General features: G+C 52.6%; 1 protein-coding gene across 6 annotated transcripts in view; it reads left to right on the top strand.

Annotated features, from left to right (window-relative positions):
- The window catches only part of SCNN1B (sodium channel epithelial 1 subunit beta), a 57,432-nt gene that overhangs the window by 28,985 nt on the left and 9,393 nt on the right, over nucleotides 1–19,054 (top strand). For 4 of the 6 annotated variants that reach the window (XR_011524818.1, XR_011524817.1, XM_070568310.1 and 1 more), the window contains exons 2-5: nucleotides 4,227–4,545; nucleotides 6,860–7,136; nucleotides 9,343–9,533; nucleotides 18,004–18,107. Coding sequence is in view for 4 of the 6 variants with exons in the window: in XM_070568310.1 (XP_070424411.1) it covers nucleotides 4,235–4,545; nucleotides 6,860–7,136; nucleotides 9,343–9,533; nucleotides 18,004–18,107 (883 nt within the window). In the remaining 2 variants the exon portion in view is untranslated. Of the gene's footprint in view, nucleotides 1–4,226; nucleotides 4,576–6,859; nucleotides 7,137–9,342; nucleotides 9,534–18,003; nucleotides 18,108–19,054 lie in introns of all 6 variants that reach the window. The other 2 variants (XM_070568313.1, XM_070568311.1) reach the window with 1 other exon arrangement.

The raw sequence follows: 19,054 nt of genomic DNA, 5'->3' as shown, positions 1-19,054 counted from the left end.
TTTGTGCTTTGAAGGACACCATCAAGAAAGTGAAAAGATAACCCACAAACTAGGAGAACATTTTTGCAAATCCTATATCTGATAAGGGACTTATATATAGAAATATATATATAAATAACACAACTTAATAATAAAAAAACAATCCAATTAAAATATGAGCAAAGGATCTGAATGGGTAGTTCTCCTAAGAAGATATAGTGGCAATATAATGAATATATTGGCCAAGAAGTACATGAAAAGATGGTCAACATCGTTAGCTATCAGGAAAATGCAAATCAAACCAGAATAAGGTACCACTTCACATCCACTAGAATGGCTATGATAATATTTTTTAGTCAATAATAACAAGGATTAGAAGAGGATGTAGAGAAATTAGAATGTTCAAACACTGTGGTTGGAATTGTAAAATAGTGCAGCCACTTTGGAAAGCAGTCTGGGATTCCTTCAAAAGGTTAAACATAGAATTACCATATGATCCAGTGGGTATATCCACTCCTAGGTATATACCCAAGAGAAATGAAAACGTATGTCCACACAAACACTTGTACATGATTGCTCAAAGCAGTATTGCTCAAAATAGCCAGAAAGTGAAAACAATCCGAATGTCCATCAACTGACGAATGGATACATAAAATGTGACGCATCCATAATATGGAATATTATTTGCCAATAAGAAGAGATGAAGTTGTAATCCATGCTACAACATGCACGAACCTTGAAAACATTATGCTAAATGAAAGAAGCCAGTTACGAAAGACCACATAATGTCTGATTCCATTTATACGAAACATCCAGAATAGGCCAATCTATAGAGACAGAAAATAGATTAGTGGTTGCCTGGGATTGGGGGTGGGTGGAGGAAGGGGGGAATGAGGATGGAAGGCTAAAGGGTCCAGGGTTTCTTTGGGGGCAGATGAAAAAATTTTAAAATTTATTGTGACGATGGTTGAACAACTCTGAATATACTAAAATCCGCTGAATTCTATACATTAAATGGTTGAGTTATATGGTATGTGAATTATATCTCAATCAAGCTGTTATTTTTAAAAGGGAACTTTAAAAAAAAATACTGTGCAAACAACAACAAAAAAATTTTGCAAAACCAGTATAGCTCCTGGGTCATCCATTTGCACCCTCTCATTCAGGAGATTCAGAAGAATTGGCCACATGAATAGCGTTTATATGTCTTTTGTCAAAATATTAAGTAGAGACCCACACTGGGTTCCTAATCTTCCTTCTGCCAGGAGACTGAGTCAAAGTCTCAGGGAAAATTCGTCTCTGAAAGTGGGTGGATGTTTTCCCTCGTAAGACAACAGCAGCCACGGTATGCAACATGCATTGTTTTTGCATTTGCTGCTGAGAACCTTTACCGTGAGGTCGAGGTCAACTTGTAGATAGCAATCTGTGACTCCTGAAGCATGACGGTGTGCACACTTTCTGCGTCCATACATGGACCCAATCGCCACTTGGCTTGTTTGGGTTGGTTTAAGCTACAGACTGACTTAGGCTTTTCTATGCAAGCTGTGTATACACTCCAAACACAGACCATTTGTCACCTTGGGGGTAAAAATCTGACGAGAATGACATAAAGTTGTTTGGAGCATTTAATTGATTTTTACTGGGCGAATGGCCCAAGGGACCAAACTAGTTAGGAGATAAGCCAATCCTCAACAGGCTTCTCTGTTATTTGCCTACCATTGTCACAGTTTTTGCTGCACGTAATACAATGGTTTACTGAAGATTTTTCTTTAAGTGCATTTCCCTTTTATTTCCACTTAAGTGTATTTATGAACTTAAAGCAAAGGCCAGTATCTCTTGCTGTAAACAGAAGATCTCTCTTAAAAATAAGCCCAGTGGAAACAGAATGTTGTTTATTCTAAGTGGCTCCTGTTGCTTGACACGGCTCTGAATCTGAGGCCTCATTGTTCAGCTGGGAGCTTAGCAGGACCCAGGGAGATGTTAACGACCTGTTTGTACCAAACTGAGACTTTCTCCTTGACTGAATCAGAACGATCGGGTGGGAATGGAAAGGGGCAGACCTCAAGAGGCCCTTTGTCTCTTTCTTTCACAACTGTTTACTGGAGCCTTATGCGCTGTTCACCTATGAGGCCTTGGGGTACCGGACGATACAAGACAGACAAAGCCCCGGTTCTTCCCAAGTCTATAGTCATGGATAATGATGTATAAGAAGGAAGTAACATATGCACCCCTCACAGTGCCTGGATCGGGGTAAATATCTAGTACCTTGATGTAGCTCTCGTAGTTGTCATTATCATAATTACTATTATTTTATTACCCCAGAGCAGGAAACGGGCCCTCTGGGGAAAGGTGGGGCTGGATGAGTCTGTGAATGTCTGTCTTACAGCCCTGATGGCCAGGGCCAGCACACGGAGCTGGATTTCCATCAGACAGCAGAGGCGCTGGAGGTAGAGGGGAAAGCCTCCAATGCTTCGGCCGGGAAGGCGAGGGATGTTACTGTGTGAGAAGGTCAGGTCAGGAGTGAACATGGTCGGACACGTTTAAGATCTCTGTTTGGGTATGAAGGTGTACAATTACTCATTTGGCTGTTCAGCGGAGTTCCAGGCATTTGTGGTGCCAAATACCACCAGCTTATTATTCTTCGCTAAAAGGAGTCTCTTCTTCAGTTATTCCAGCATAAAGTAACAGAATTGAGTCCCGGTGGTCCTAACTGGGGTTGTGTGAGCACCTCCCCAGACTAGGAGTGGAGATCAATCTGGCAACTCACAGAGACTGGGGGAGGAGCAGTTCGCCTGAGGAAACATCGGAGCCAGGGGAGAGGATGCTGGCCAAGCAGGCCCTGCACTGCCTGCCGCAGTGCCCCCAGAACGACAGAGGCTCTGAGAGGAAGGCCAGGGTCTTTCCAGCCAGGGTGTCAGGACAGCTACATGAAGGAGGTGACCTTCGACAGGGCTGGGGTGCTCTTGCACTGTATCCGGGGACAAGCCAGGAGAAGCAGGTATTTCCTGAGAAGGCATCCTGTGCCGGGCTCTGTGGCAAGCATCTTGGTTCATCTCCACAGGAACCCTGTCTGCTCATACAGACAGGAAACAGAGTCTCGGAAAGGCTAGCCATTCCTGCACGACCACAGCCAGCAGCCGAGGCTCCTGGACCCCCTCACCCCATTCCAGTCCGTGTCCACAGAGTAGGTAGAGTGTTCTTTTCCAGTCGCAGATTCGACAGCCTCATACCTCCACGCCTCCAAATGTGCCAATTCTCTAGGATTGAAACCCAAATCCTTATCCCGGGCACAAGGTGCTGCATGGCCTGGCTCTGCTCACCTCCCCAGGCTGCCTTCCCCTCACAGCCTTTGTCCCTGCACATGAGTGCCCCCCTTCACCTAGTTAACGCTGCTGCCCTTTGACTCTCTGCCTTTCCGGGGACTCTCAGGCTTCTGGCCCTCCCCTCTGTCATAACAATGGCTGACACTTGGATGCCTGGCATTAATCCACACGCTACATCTTTTCCTTCAGTCTTCCCAGCAACCCTGTGGGGTGGAGGCTGTTATTATCCCCATTTTACAGATGTGGAAACTGAGGCACAGAGAAAATGGTTCGCTCAAAGTCACACATCTAGAAAGTGGTGGAGCCGAGATTCAAAGCCAGACATTCTGGCTCCAGCATCCTTTCTTCCCCACCACCCTTTACTGCCTCTGGGATCTCAGGGCCCAGGCTCCCATCCTGCCCAGCACATTCTGGAAGTATGTGATTTTGATGGGTTGTTTGATTAACATCTGTCTCACCTGCTAACAGCTTGTCATGATGGCAGCTAACAGATTGAGTGCTTAGTCTGTGCTAGGTACTATCTTCAGCATTTTTACACATCACCTCATTTCACCCTCTCAGCAATCCTATAAATTAGGTACAGTTGTCCCCATTTTACAGGTGGCGTACCTAAGGAGTTAAGAGCTTAAGTAACTCGTCCACTAGGCTGGAAATTCCTAAAGGGCAGAAACCTTGTCCATTTTGCTCATCATTGAGTCCAGAGGGACTAATTCAGTGCCTGGCATACAGTAGGGACTCAATAAATGCTTTCTGGTTGGTTGGATGGATAGATGACAGTTGGCAGGAAGGAAGGGAGGGAGGGAGGGCTGGGGTGTGCAGCCTGGTGTGCCTGTCTCGCGTGCCCACGCTCCGGTCACAACTGGGACATCCTCGGATGCGAGGCTGATGTTGTGTCTGACGTGGCTTTCCCGTGTCCCGCTGCAGGTGCCACAATGCACGTGAAGAAGTACCTGCTGAAGGGCCTGCACCGGCTGCAGAAGGGCCCCGGCTACACGTACAAGGAGCTGCTGGTGTGGTACTGCGACAACACCAACACCCACGGCCCCAAGCGCATCATCTGCGAGGGGCCCAAGAAGAAGGCCATGTGGTTCCTGCTCACCCTGCTCTTCGCCGCCCTTGTCTGCTGGCAGTGGGGCATCTTCATCAGGACCTATCTGAGCTGGGAGGTCAGCGTCTCCCTCTCCGTCGGCTTCAAGACCATGGACTTCCCCGCCGTCACCATCTGCAACGCCAGCCCCTTCCAGTAGGTGGTCCCCGGAGCACCGGCAGGCTGGTGCGCGGCTTTTCTTCTCGTCTTTCTCCTGTCCTTCCAGCTTTCCTTTCCTTCCTTCCCTTTCTTTCTTTCCCTCCCTTCTTCCCTCCTTCCTCTCCTTCTCTCCTTTCTCTTTCTCCTTCTCTCTCTTTCCCTCTTTGTTTCCACCCCTTTGCAGCCAGTAAGATTCAAAATTCATAAACTTCCTAGCCTTAAAGAAAGCAGTAAAATATCGGGTAGGCCCTTCAGGCATGCTGGTGCCTATTTATTGATTCATTTTTTGAGCACCTACTATGTGCCAGGCCCTGGGACTACGTCAGTGAAGAAAACAAAGTCCCTGCCCTCCTCACAGCCTGCCAGAGAAAACAGACATTAATCTTTCCCCCCCATCGATATTGAATTAATTATAATTGTGATGATAAAAAAATATATAGCTACCACGCCTTGAGTGCTTATGAGATGCCAGGCAGTATGTTGGGTATTCTTTGGGTAAGTTGAGTAATTCTGATCTACACAGCCACCCTGTTGTGGCCCCAATTTACAGATCAGGAAACAGAGATTCAGAGAGGTGAGGGAACTTACCCAGAGACACACAGTGGACAACTGTGAGATTTGAATCCAGGCCTGACCTGACTCCAGAGCTGCCACTGTTTAACCCCTTGATGGCAAGGCCTATGACAGGGACGCACAAGGGGACCCAACCTAGTCAACGTTAAAGAGAGGCAGGGGGTCAGTCAGAGAAAATGCCCCAAGGAATGAGTAGAAGTTAGCCAAGCAGAGTGAAGAGGACCCAAACTGGAGGATACAGCGCATGCAAAGGCCCTGGGGTGAGACAGAGCTTGGTGTGTCCAAGGAATTGAAAGAAAAGCCAGCATGGCTAGTCACAGAGAACATTCTTACCCAAAGAAGGTCCTGGAAGTGAACTCATACTTCCCAATTACATTTCCAGTTATCAGAAATTCCCTCCTTTCTAGTAATACGGCTCCTGCTTGGGTGAGTCCTTGGCGCTACCCAAGAGGATCCTTAATAATTATAATAACAATGCTGTGTCCACGCACTGTACCAAGTGCTCTATGAGCTTCTCCTCATTGAATCCCCCCAGCCCTCTAGGGTACATATTTTAATCCCCCCCACTCTGTAGATGAGAGAACAGAGCCTCAGAGAGGTTAACTTGCCCTAGGTCACACAGATATTGAGTGTCATGTTGGGATTTGAACCCAGAGCCCCTGCAATGACCCAACGAGCTCCACAGCACTGTGGCCCTCGAGGCTGTAATAGGACCCCTCTGCGGCCCCCACCCTTCCCAATTTCCTCTTCCTGTGTGCACAGAGGTGGCTGGTTTAATGGTTGGGGAGAGGCGATTTCTGTGGCCAATGTCACCTTTGTGCCAGGACCTGGGCCTGTGTCCAGGGTCTAGTGCTCTTGCTGTAGGACATCCGCCAGCCAGCGCTGACACACACCACCCTGGAGACCACATTCTGGGGCAAGGTCTGGGGTACACTGGGTCTGGAATGACCGGGGTGCAGGGCCTGGGGTCCCCACACAGTGCCTGGTGGGGACACTCCGCGGTATGGACACATTTCCACCAGACTGCCTCGTCGTCGTGTCCAGCACGGGAGCCTGCAGGAGCTGAGAGCAGATCCTGGAGCCCGGCCCTGCAGTCGCAGCCATCTTCTCCCTTCTGAAACATGCTCCTGTCTCCAGAATCACTGCTGGAGGATGAGGACCTCGGGGTCGCAGACCTGCCCTCCTCCTTGCATTTCCTATCCCCTCCCAGGAGCGGGGATCAGAACCCCTGTGCACAAACAGCATGCCCTCTGGAACTCGCCAAACCCGCTTCCAACCCTGGCTCTCCCCTCATCAGCGGGCGAGCTTGGGACATCAAGCAACTCCCAGAACATCAGTTTCTTTATCTGTATGTGGGGATGACCATACAATTGCGGCAAAGATTAAATAAGACACAGACAGCACCTAGCACCTGGCACATGCTAAGTGATCAATATCCGTAGCTCCTATGATTCTTCCTCACTAGAATGTGAGTTTCATAAGGAAAGAGACCCAGTCGGTCCTGTTTGCTACTGTGTCTGCTGTGCCTTGCAGGGAGCCTGGCGCATAGTAGGTACTCACTGAATACTTAGCGAGTGGGTGGGTAGATTGACACATGGATGCACCGGTGGGTGGATAGAGGGGCAGGTGCTTGGGCAGGGCATTCTTCTCACACGTGGAGTAGGAGGGGACCCCAGACTGTCATTGCTCAGCCTCACAGCTAGCCTTTGCCCCCCGACCCGCCCTCTCCCCCACCCAGGTATTCCAAAGTCAGGCATTTGCTGAAGGACCTGGACGAACTGATGGACGCGGTTCTGGAGAGGATCCTGGCTCCTGAGCCAAGCCATGCCAACGCCACCGAGGCCCTGAACTTCACCATCTGGAACCACACGCCCCTGGTGCTTATCGATGAGCAGAATCCTCACAAGCCAGTGGTTCTCGACCTCTTTGGGGACAATCACAACAGCTCAGCAAGCAGCAGCCCGGCACCAGGAAGGACCTGTGATGCCCAGGGGTGCAAAGTGGCCATGAGACTAGTAAGTGGCCCTGGGCACACGTCAAGCAGTGGGGTCTATCCAGTGAGGCTGATGGGAGTTTCTTTCCTTTGATGATCCGGGTCTAACTGGGAAAAGGCAGGCTGGAAGCCAGGGCCTATTTTGTGTGTTTGCTGAGCTTTTTGAAAAATAGAAACAGCTGGTATGTTAGTCAAGCTGCTTTTGGATGCAAGTGACCCAGTTCAAACTAAGCAAAACAGGGAATTCATTGGCTCACATACTAAGAAGTCTTGGCACATTGGGTTCAGGTATGGCTGGATCCAGGTGTTCAAATGCTGTCATCGAGACTTGATCTCTCTCCATGTTGGCTCAGTTTTTCTCTCAGTTGACTTCACTCTCTGGCAGGCCTTCCCCATGCAGAGGGCGCTGACAATGCCAGAAGTACACCCCACCAACTCAGCACTCTCCCCAGAAACAGAGTCCCTCTTTCCCAGCAGCCCCAGCAAAAGTCCTGGGGCTGACTCATCAGGTCACATGCTCACCCCTAAATCTATCCCTGTGGGGTGGAGGATGGGCTCTCATGATGGACCAGTCCAGGTCAGTCCTGGAGCTGGGGGTGATGTCAGCCTCTGTCAGACCATGTGGACTGAGCAAGAGGCAAAGGGTGGTTCCCTGAAGGAGGAATTAAGTCTTATTATCAGAAGACATAGACATAAATGTTGGGCAGTGAAAACCCACAGCTGTGCAGGACAGATGCGTAGCGTAACTGCCCTGCACTGGGATGCTGGGAGCCTGCAGCCCGCAGGTGGGAAGATGGTCGCTGTCAGGCCTGGATCCCCTGGGGAGCTGCATGATTCTGCCGGTCCCTGCACCCCACTCTCGGGGAATCTGAGTGGGCAGTTCTGGACCCGGGGCCCAGGAATCTGTATTGTTTATGGGCTTTCTAGTGACTTTGATGATCCCCTTGGATGGGGACTCAGGTTGGGGCCTCTGTCATTTTGCTACACAAACCAGAAAATAGCATGAGGCTCCAGAGCCTGACATCTTTTTGGTGCAGTGACCCAGCTTCCCGTGTCCATGTCCTCATCTGTAAAGCAGGCTTGTCCCTGGTGCTGCCCCGACTCTCAGGGTCAGGCCCTGTGTGTGCGTGTGCATGCATGCATGTGTGAACACATAGTGTGGGCGCCCGTGCATGCGTGTGTGGGCATGTAGTGCATGGGGGGCATGTAGTACGTGGGCCTGCGCATGTGTGTGTGAGCATGTAGAGCGTGTGTGTGTGCGTGTGGACACGTAGTGCGTGTGTGTGCATGCAGTGGGGGGCTGCTGCTGCCACACCTTCCTTAACCCCTCTGCCTCCCCGGGCCTCAGCCTCGCGGTGATGGGGTGGGGTTGCCGTGAGAAGTAGGCGGGTTAGTAAAGCCCTGGGACAGAGCCCCAGAGAGGGAGTGTTATTGTCGTCTCCCTTGAGGGTGACAAGGAGGCCTGAGAACAGTGCTCTGGCCGCCCCGAGGGCTGTCTCAGAAGGTCAGGGCTCCTGGCCCCCAGAAGGGAGGCCCACTCTGAGGCAGGCAGAGGCAGAGTGGCCCAGGCAGGAACCCAGGGCTGAGTCTGTGCTGTGTCTGGGGACCTGGGCTTCTGGGGGAGGGGCAGGTTGGCTGGCTGCAGCAAAGAGGGGGGGCCCTGCCACCCCGCCTCGGGGGCACAGGCGGACAAGGCCCAGGTCCTCCCCCCGCGGAGGGCGTGCAGAGCACAGAGACTTGATTCCCTCGTGGTCCACATGGCCTCCAGCGGGCCTGTCCCTATACATGCCCACGTGAGCACTCGTGAGGTGCCACTGTGGAATGCAGGTGTGTGGGCTTGGGGGGGCATGTGGATGTGTGTGTGCGTAGTTGTGACCATGCCGTCATGTGGCATCCATCTCTGTACCTATGTGTGTGTACGTGTGTGCACGTGTGCGCGTGCATGTGTGTGTGTGTATGTTTCCTTATGTGTAAGGCTGTTTTTGGGGTTGGCTGGTGGCTCTGTGGGTCCTTGTGACTGTGCGGCCATGTGTGAGGACGCGGCCGCTGAGCATGTGTGAGCAAGAGTGTACACGGGGGTGCCACTGGCCCAGCAGCTGGTGGCCCCAGCCCCAAGGTGCGGCCAGAGGCAGGGTGCTGGCAGAGCACTCGTGCCCATGCCCTGGTGCGGTGGCTGGGGCCCTGCCAGCCACTCCGGCACCCACAGGAGCCCCTCTTGGCCTCCACAGTGCAGCCTCAATGGGACCGTGTGCACCTTCCGGAATTTCACCAGTGCCACCCAGGCCGTGATGGAGTGGTACGTCCTGCAGGCCACCAACATCTTCTCTCAGGTGCCGCGGCAGGAGCTGGTGGCGATGAGCTACCCTGGTGAGCAGCTGATCCTGGCCTGCCTGTTCGGGGCGGAGCCCTGCAGTCACAGGTGAGAGCCACCCGGGGCTCCTGGAGCAGAGCCTGAGCAAGGGGTGCTTTGAAGGCCCTGGGACATGCTGACGGCGTGGCTTTAGGAAGAGTCTGTAAGGAAAGCAGGATCGGGAAGGAGGGAGGGCGAAGCGAGGATGGGCTCACAGGAGACGTCTGGGCCTGGCCTGATTCACAGGGGCTCTGGAGCACCAGCGAGGGGCCAGCCTTTGTATGTGTCCCCGTCACCCATCATTGGCTGTGTGCCACCCCCAAGAGGATGGTGCAGGTCTCCTGACTCCCCAAGCAAGGGGGCTGGCGAAGGGGCAGCCGGGAGCTCTTAGCCTCTGACACTCCAAAGCCGGGGACCTGGGCGGGTAGCCCAGCACCAACTGCCCTCAGTTTTCTCATCCCTAAAATGGGCAAAACCATGCACATGGCCTAGAATTACCGTGGAGAGTAAGTGGGCTCCGTCAGCATGTAGAGCAGGGTCCTGGAGGTGTTCGCTGCATATCCTTTCCCAGACGACCCCAATGTCGAGAGGACGGCAGAATGAGGGTGACACTGACCCTGGACGCCTGGGTCCTCTGACCGCTGGGCTGCAGACCCACACCTCCCTCGCCTCCCCTGCTCCTGACAGCTCCCCTGGGCCTGCGAGCCAAGCTTTGCCCGGTCCTCCTGGCCTGGGGCTTCAGGGTCTCCCACGCCAGGCCTCTGGAGAGGGGGCTGTTGGCTGAGTCTGCCCGCTCTGGATGAGTGACAGACTCCAGTTTCACCCTCCAGGGACAGGCCTCGGTGCATCTCTCTCAGCTCCTGAACCTTCAGGAAGCTCTATTGAGAGGCTGCTGACAGCTCTGGATCCCCGGGCCCCCAGTGTGCGTAGGCGCACTCGGGCGGGCGTTTTTTGGGTGGTGTCAAGGCTCCCTGAGCAGGCGGAGCTGCACACCTGGCCCCCTGGTGTGAATCCGGGAAGGCAAGCCCCACAGGTGGAAGAAGGACAAGATGTCCCTCTGAGGGGACATCTCCTGCCTTGTGGGCTGCCTCGGGGCCGGCTGATTCAGGCTGGGTCCAGCCCCTCTCTTGGCCGGGGGACTTGGTTCAGGGCACCCTTACCCAAACACGCCTGGCGGCCCTGCCAGGATGCTGGGGGTGCCCCGGGGACTAGTGTCGTCATGCCCCCAATTAATCTCTCCCCTCTCAGCTAAAAGAGAGACTACTGTGCCTTCCATGATCGGGCCCATCAGCTCAGCGAGGATACACACGCCCCAGAGGGCAAGCAGGCTGGCAAAGGGGGATTTGCTGCCATGTCCCTGGTGCCTGAAGTGGGCGCTTGTCCCACCCAGCGCAACCCCAGTGTTCGAAGGCATGTGCTCCGTGCAGCACACAGTCCCTGAACTGAGCCACCACTCATGGGCTGTGCCGGCTCTGGAGGCCACCGGGCTGGGCCGGACCGACCTGGCCCCCCCAAAGCAGGTCCCACGTGGGTCACATGGACTGGGGGTGAGGGTGGGTGATCCCCCAAAGAGAAGCCGAGGAGCTGTGAGCAGAAAAAGAGGAAATAGGTGGTTGATGGGCAGGCAGAACACCCAGTGTTGGCCACACAGCTTCTGTGGCCGGGAGCAGTCTGGTGAAGGGGTCGAGGCTGCACTGGTGGTGAGACCATCAGGCTCAAATCATCGCCCCACCTTATACACTGCGTGACCCGGAGCAAGTTTAGCCCTGAGGGCTGCAGCCTGCCTGCTCCCTGAAAGCGGGTGACCGCCACACCCTGCCTCAGGGTTATTGTGAATATTAAAGGAGTGAATATGCATGAGAGGCGGACGATAGTGCTGGGCTCCATAACTAGTAGTTATTGTTATCATCAAACCCACATTTGACAAGGAACTCATTATTTAATAATAATGCTAACGTTTATTTTTTTTTAATTTTTGGTGAGTGAGGAAGACTGTCCCTGAGCTAACATCTGTGACCATCTTCCTCTACTTTTTGTATGTGGGATGCAGCCACAGCACGGCTTGATGAGCGGTGCGTAGGTCCGCACCGGGGATCCAAACCCAAGAACCTCTGGCCACTGAAGGAGAGCACAGGAACTTAACCACTATGCCACCAGGCCGGTCCCCCAATAAGGCTAACATCTGTTGAGCCCTTCTCACATGCCACGCATTATTCTTAGCACTTTACGTGTGTAAAATTAGTTTAACCCTGGCAATGAGCTCGTGAGAAATGTACTATTACTTTGCCCCATTTTATATGACACAACTGAGGTACAGAGAGGTTAAGCAAAGTCTCTGAGGTCACACAGCTGGTGAGTGGCAGAGCTGGCAGTCTGGGCCAGGCCCACCCTGCGTCACTCATCAGAAATCGAGAACCTCACTGTCCCTCCCCGCCCACCTTTCCCAAGCCTCGTGCTCCAGCCCTTGGCAGGTCTGAGCGGAAGGTGCACCCACGACCTGGCACAGAAACCTCAGTCCATCTCATCTCTCACCTCCCCTTCGCTCTCACAGCTGGCTGGTCCCCAGCCTCCCTGAGTCAGCCTCAGACGTGGTGCCAGAGGACACGTGCCTCTCTGCCTTTCCAATGCTGGGCTTCAAACGCCAGCCCGAGCTTCCTCACTCTCTTTCTGACTCCATCCTCCCGCCTCGTACATAGCAAATGCTCAAGACAGCAGCTGCCATTGTAGGAAAACATGAGCCACCTTTGGACCCTGATACCAAACCGCCTGGGCTCAAATGCCAGCTCTGTGTGGTGTTGGACGCGCTGTTTAGCGTCTCTGGGCCTCGGTTTTCTTGTCTGGAAAATGGAGACAGTGAAATGACCTCACAGGGCTCTCATGGGGATTAAATGACTTAACATTAAGATAAAGTGCTTGGAACAGGGCTTAGCACATGGTGAGAATTATATGAATATTTTAAAAGTAAACTTTTTTTTTTGAGGAAGATTAGCCCTGAGCTAACATCTGCTGCCAATCCTCCTCTTTTTGCTGAGGAAGACTGGCCCTGAGCTAGCATATGTGCCCATCTTCCTCTACTTTATATGTGGGATGCCTGCCGCCGCATGGCTTGCCGAGCAGTGCCATGTCCACCCCGGGGATCCGAATTGGCGAACCCCGGGCCGCCGAAGAGGAACGTGTGCACTTAAGCGCTGCTCCAACGGGCCGGCCCCTAAAAATAAACTTTTAATTGTGGAATAATTTTGGATTTATAAAAAAGCTGCAAAGATGTACAGAGAGTTTCTTTACCCGCCTCGCTCAGTCTCCCTATTGTTGACATCTTCCATCGCCGTGGCAATTTGTCGGCACTAAGAGACCAACATGGGCAGGTTACTGTTAACTAAACTTAGCACTTTATTCAGATTTCATCAGTTTCTCCCAGCGACCTTTTCCTGCTCCCGGATTCCATCCAGGAGCCCACATGGCCTTAGCTGTCCTGTCCCTTAGTCTCCTCTGGGCTGTGACAACTGCTCAGACTCCGTGGCTTTGGACGACTGTGACGGTTTCAGAGGACAGGTCAGGTGTTTTACAGAAAGTCCTCCATTTGGGTTTATCTGTTTTTCTCAACTGGAGGTTTGGGTTCGGGGGAGGAATGCACAGAAATGAGGTGCCCTCCTCATCACATAGTTCAGGGCATTCCTGGCACCCACACGAGCCCGCGCACGACGTCGTCCTTCCTCGCCTGGATAGGCTTCTGCGAGCTGCGGGACCCCCTCCCGACCCCCTCCCCTGCCCGCGCTCCTCACGGTGGGAGCGGGTCTCTAAGCCGAGCCTGGAACCTGGGGCGCAGGTCTTAGGGGCAGAGGGCTGAGCTGCACCTCTCCTAATGAGGGGAGAGTGTGCTATTCGGAATGCTTCTGTAAGGAGGAGCTGTCTGGCCTCCGTTTGTTTATTTATTCAATCATTTATTTATACCCGTGTGGACTCGGGTATATTTGGGTTGTAATCCAATACCACATTATTTATTTTCTTACTCAGATTCTTCCAGCCATGGCCACTGGGAGCTCCTTCAGTTGGCTCCTGTGTCCCTTTAACATGTCCCCATCCATATATTTATTTTTTTTGAGTACTTCCTTACTTTGCGGCACTACCAGATGCCCCCGCCCTGGAATCAGCCATTTCTCTGAGGAGCCCTGGTTCCTTTTATCGGAGAATGGTATTTAGGAACCAAGATCTAGACATAGATAAGCATTATTAATATTATTATTGCTTTAGGGACTGGCTAGCTAGTTTCTGTTCTGGGAAGCCTTTCCTGACCTCGACCACACAGTACCGTTATTGTTATACTGCTTCCTGCTAGGATGCTCTATTTCCCGGTCTTTTCTGGAGGCTTGCTGTCTGTCTGCATGCCTGGTCCCTGGCCCAGGAAAGGTTTCTGGAGGGAAGCCCCTGCCTCTGGAGGCGGAGGTGGCGGGACCGGGAACAGCCTCTCCAGGGAAAGAGCGTTATCAACAAGCAAATAGTTGGCATGCACGGCGAGACCAAGAGTGCCACCTGGACAGGAGGGCTCCCTCCGCGTCCCGAGCAGCCTCCTGCTCCTGGCTGCAGATGGCCCAGTTCCTCGGGGACACAGTGTCCGCACGCCTCTCGGGCGGGTCTCTCCCTCTCGAGCCGTGCCCAGCTCGAGCTGGTTCGCTCCACTCTGCTCCTTCCTTGTGGCCACAGCCCTGATTCCACAGAATGCAGACTCGGCAGCGCCCGCCCAGAGCTTCCTCCTCCCTCCGGGCCTTCGCCTGTGCCCTGCCACCTGCCGCATGTGCCCTTTCTCCTCCCCACCCTCTAGGCTCGGCTGCCTCTTACTCATCTTTAGAGTCTAGCGCGGGCCTCACCTCCTCCAAGAACCCTCCCCTCACCCGCTCCCCACCTCCCAGCCCCAGGGAGAATTAGGTGTCGCACCTCCGGCCTTATCTCTCTTGATGCCCTTATCACATATTATAATTTATCCAACACAATATTTACTGAGTGTCTGTCTACCATGTGCCGGGACCTGAGGACAGCGCAGTGAGCCGTGGCAGCCAGCTTGTGCTGAGTACTGAGGTATGCTTGGCATCCGACCCTCACCCGAGTCCTTTCGGTGGGACCATTATTACCCCAGTGTTATGGTGGGGAAAGCGAGGCACAGAGAGGGGAGGTAACTTCCCCAAGCTCACCAGCTAGTAAATGACAGAGCCAGAATTTGAATTCAAGCAGGCCGGTTCCCAGGCTTGGGCTCTTAGCCTCCAAGTTCTTTCCTCCTGAGGACAGACAAGACTCCTACCCACACTGGGCTTACGTTCTAAAGCAGGAGGAACTGATAAGCAAGCGATGAACTAGAGAAGATGGTTTCAGATTTGGATGCATGCTGTCAAGGGAACAGCAGTTAGAAACGATGGAGTAACTGGGTAGGGAGGTGACTTTGCATGGGGAGGTCAGGGGAGGGCTCAGTGCAGATGAAACCTGAGGGACAAGGAGAGACCAGTTATTTGAAGAGTTGGGCAGAGAAATATTCCAGGCACAAGGAGCAGCGGCCACAGGGCCTTGGATTTGAAAATATCTGGTAGTGTCGCTGGAGTGAAAGGAACAAGGGGGAGAAGGCCAAAGGAGAGAGTTTGCATTTAATCTGTGAGCAGCCACGAGCCTCTGGGAGGTTCTAAGCAGGGGCATGCCATCTCTGATTCACGACTGAAACAGTCGCCCTGACCACTGAGCAGGAGGAAGATCATGGGGGAGCGAGTGGAGGGAGAGGCTCCTGCAGGAACCCAGGCCGGGTGCTGGCGGCCGGACCGGGAGGGAGCCTCAGGGATGGAGAGACTTGGCCGGGCCAGAGACAGAGTTCAGAAGGAGAGAGTTGCTGTGACACTGCTCCGTGGCCTCCCACGCCCTGGAGCTTCAAGGGCAGGACTGTCCTGTTGGCCTCAGAGGCTGGGGAAGCAGGCCGGATCTGTGTGACAGGGTCAGCTCCCAGATGGGATTTCTGCGCCTGCTCTGCACTCCCCTCCTGCTGGCGCAGAGGCTGGGACAGAAGATAGAGGAAATAAATGGCCTCCTGATCTGAACATAGCGACGAGTGGCAGCTGACCTCGTGGGGTTATTTTGAGAATTAAATGAGAGAATGTATAGAGAAATAGCACAGGCCTGGCCCATAAAAGCTGCTCAGCAAATGTTGTCGTGGAATATGAGGCTCAGAAGATGACTGCCTTTCCGCTGATGTTTCTGGAGCATTTGATGCCCTTGGCCCCATTCTTTCCTGTTTTTGATAAAGTAAGAAGAACAATATAAAAACATCCAAAGACATTTTTAAAGCTATTTCTTATGGAGACCTGAGAACACACAGATAGACAGAACAGAGTACGATGAACTCCTCTGGACCCACCACCCAGATCCAAGGACCATAACTCACTTCTCTCCTCTGCTGTTTATTCTGCAGCAAATCCAGACAGCACACTCTCTCCTCTGTACTGAGCTCAGAACATATCCGTAAAAGAAAAAGACTTTTTTAACAGAACCACAATACCACTATCCCACCTGGAAAAAAATTAACAATAATTCCTCAATATCATCGACTATCTAGTCATGTTCACACTTGAAAATGTCACCTGTTTGTTCGTTTGCTTGTTTGAATCAGGATCCACTTAAAGTCTGCATATTTCAAGTGTAAACCAAGTCTTTTAAGTTTCCGTTAATCTGTAGGTTGCCTCCTTTTCCCTCTCTCACAATTTATTTGTTGAAGAAATTGGGTTATTTATCCTGTTGAGGTCTGGACTGTGTAGACGGACTTTCTGTGGTGTCTTTGAACCTGTTCTTCTGTCTCCGGTATTTCCTGTAAGTGGTAGTTAGAGACAGACGCTCGATCCTGGTCAAGGCTGACTTTTTTTGGCAAGGCCACTTCTCTGCATGGAAGGCACACAGCATTGGTCACTACTGGTGCCTATTGCCCAAAGCCGTTCCTTCGTCAGAGGTGCAAAATGATGATCCTCCTATTGTATCACTCTGTCTTCAATTATCAGCTGGATCAAACCAGAGCTCTTTTCACAGCTATATTGCAAGAAAAAAAAAAGTCAGATGGAGCGAGCCATAGTTTAAAAGATTCTTAAGAGACTAACGAATCCCATGTTAACATCATTTGGATCCCGATTTAAACAAATAAGTTGTAAAAACAAAATTGACATTTATGAGATAACTGGAATTTTGAACTGAATATTTAATCATATTGAGAAATTTTGGTTAATTATTTTTAATATGATAGTATTATTTTTTGAGTTCTAACTTTTAGGCATACTTATGGAAATGCTTACAAATAAAATTCTGATGTCTGAGATTTGCTTCAAAATAACATGGAAGCCGGGGGCGGGCAGAGATGAAACATGACTGGCCGTGGGGTGATGGTTGTTGAAGCTGGCGTGGGCTTCGTTCTCTCTATTTTTTCGTGTTTGAAATGTTCCATATCAAAAAAAAAACTTTGAATTCTTTGAAACTACATCATGCAGTTGCTGCTTGTGCGAGCATCTTTATGGAAACGGTTCTTGTTGAATTATTTCCTTAGGAAGCGTTTCCACGGCCTAAGAGAGAACCTCGTATGGGGCTCCTCACGCCTCGTTTCGCAGCCCTCTCTTTCCTTGGCCTCTGCTTCCGCCCTCGCCTGCGTCCCCCGCCTCCCTGACCCTCCACTGCGTCCACTTCCCTCTTTCCCCTGGGTTTCCGAGTTTCCCAGACAAGCCCACCTGCTGGATTCGGCAGCTCCTTGGACCACTCCCTGCCCGGCACTGCCCTCTCTTCTGGTCTCTATTAGTGTCCTGTGGCCACCATCTCAAAGTACCGCAAACTAGGTAGCTTAAAACAACAGAGACGTATTCTGTCACAGAGGAGGCCAGAAGTCCCAAATCAAGGGGTCAGCAGGGCTGGGCTCGCTCCAGTGGCGCTGGGGAGAAGCCCTTGTCGCCTCTTTCAGCTTCTGCTGGGCCCAGGCGATGCTCGGCCTGTGTCTGCCTCCCTCCCATCTCTGTCTCCATCTGCACGGGGCTTCTCCTCTGTGCGTGTCTCTCCTCTTCTGTCCCTTATGAGGACACTTGTGATTGGGTTTAAGGTTCACCTGGATAATCCAGGATGATCACGTCTCAAGATCCTTAATGACATCTGCAAATAAGATAGTACTCATAGGTCCCTGGGCTTAGGATGTGGACATAGGTTTTTTGGGGCCACCATTCGATGCAGTTCACAGTCTTACAAGACCCTGTAGATGAGACACATGAAAACTTCAAAGAAATGTGTTTCTCATAATTCATGGCTAAGCCAGAGAGCCTGAGCCCCGACCCCAGAGAGACTGCTTCCGGCCCTCCTTCCCAAGGGAGTCTGGGAATCTCCTCTCACAGAGGCAGGGGGATGGACGGAACGACCTGTTGCTCGCCTCTCCCTTCCTGAGCCTCTCTGAGCAGCTCCACTCTGCCACGAGCCCTGGACAGTGGACGGTCAGGGGAGGCAGCGGCTGGGGTGTGCCCTGCCCTCCAGCTGGTGGTGTTTCTTTTAGGAACTTCACGTCCATCTTCCACCCTGATTATGGCAACTGTCACATCTTCAACTGGGGCATGACGGAGAAGGCCCTCCCTTCATCCAACCCCGGAGCTGAGTTCGGTAAGTCTTGTTCCTCCTGGGGCCAGGGCTTTGAAGAACCCACCACATCAAATCAAATCAAAGACCAAATCACCATGGGCCGTTGAGGGCAGGAGCTGGCTTAGCCGAGGCCGGCGCGGGAGCAGTGGCCGTGCTTGAGCCTCTGCCGGGCGAGGGGAGGCCGGGCAGTGCCCTGTCAGCCATCCCTCACCCGCCACTCGGGAATCCCTGGGGCAGCGACTGCTGCTTCCAGTCTGCTGACGAGCAAAGCGAGGCTTCCGAAGCAGGACAGCGCAGTGGCTGAGAGCTCAAGCTCTTGCCCGGGTGCAAGCCCAGCTCCACCATTTACCGTCTGCGCAAGCCTGAGTCCAGGCCCAGCTTCTCCAAGCCTTGATTTCCCCACGCGAAGATAGTCTCTAGGAACCTAGCAGCCAGCGTACGGCTCGCTGAGTCATTGAGACGTAACGCAGGGAAACATCTTAACACAGCGCCTGTCTGGTTGATGCTCCATCCGTGCCGGATTCTCTGAGGAGTTGTGCAGAACTCGCCCAAGATCACACAGGGAACGTGGGGCAGAGTCCTTCCTCAGCCTCGTTGCTGTGCACTTCTTGAGAGAGACAGAGAGAGGGCCAAGGAGCAAACAGCAGCAGGGAAGTGGGAGGTGGTGATGACAGAGGCGCCGTGTCAGCCTGTCCCAGGGGAGAGCCTGGTGGACTCAGGGTGGCTGTGCTTTCGGGCTGTGTGCCAGGACAGGCGGGAGCAAATCCTCCCCACTCAGGTTCTGACCTCCCGGCCACCATGAGGTGGTCTGTCATTCAGTGACTGTCAGGGCTGCTGGTCCAGGGGACGGGGGGCTGACCCCTCGCGCCGTACCCTGTGCTGCTGAAAATACTGTGTATCTCAGGTGCTACAGCAGTGCGTGCGTGATTAAGATCCGGGAGCCTGCTGTCTGCCTTAGAACCCAGCAA

The sequence above is a fragment of the Equus przewalskii genome, chromosome 12, assembly GCF_037783145.1.
Source record: "Equus przewalskii isolate Varuska chromosome 12, EquPr2, whole genome shotgun sequence".
Classification (NCBI taxonomy): domain Eukaryota; kingdom Metazoa; phylum Chordata; class Mammalia; order Perissodactyla; family Equidae; genus Equus; species Equus przewalskii.
The sequence above is the reverse complement of the archived record's forward strand: the minus strand, read 5'-3'. Positions and strand labels throughout refer to the sequence as shown.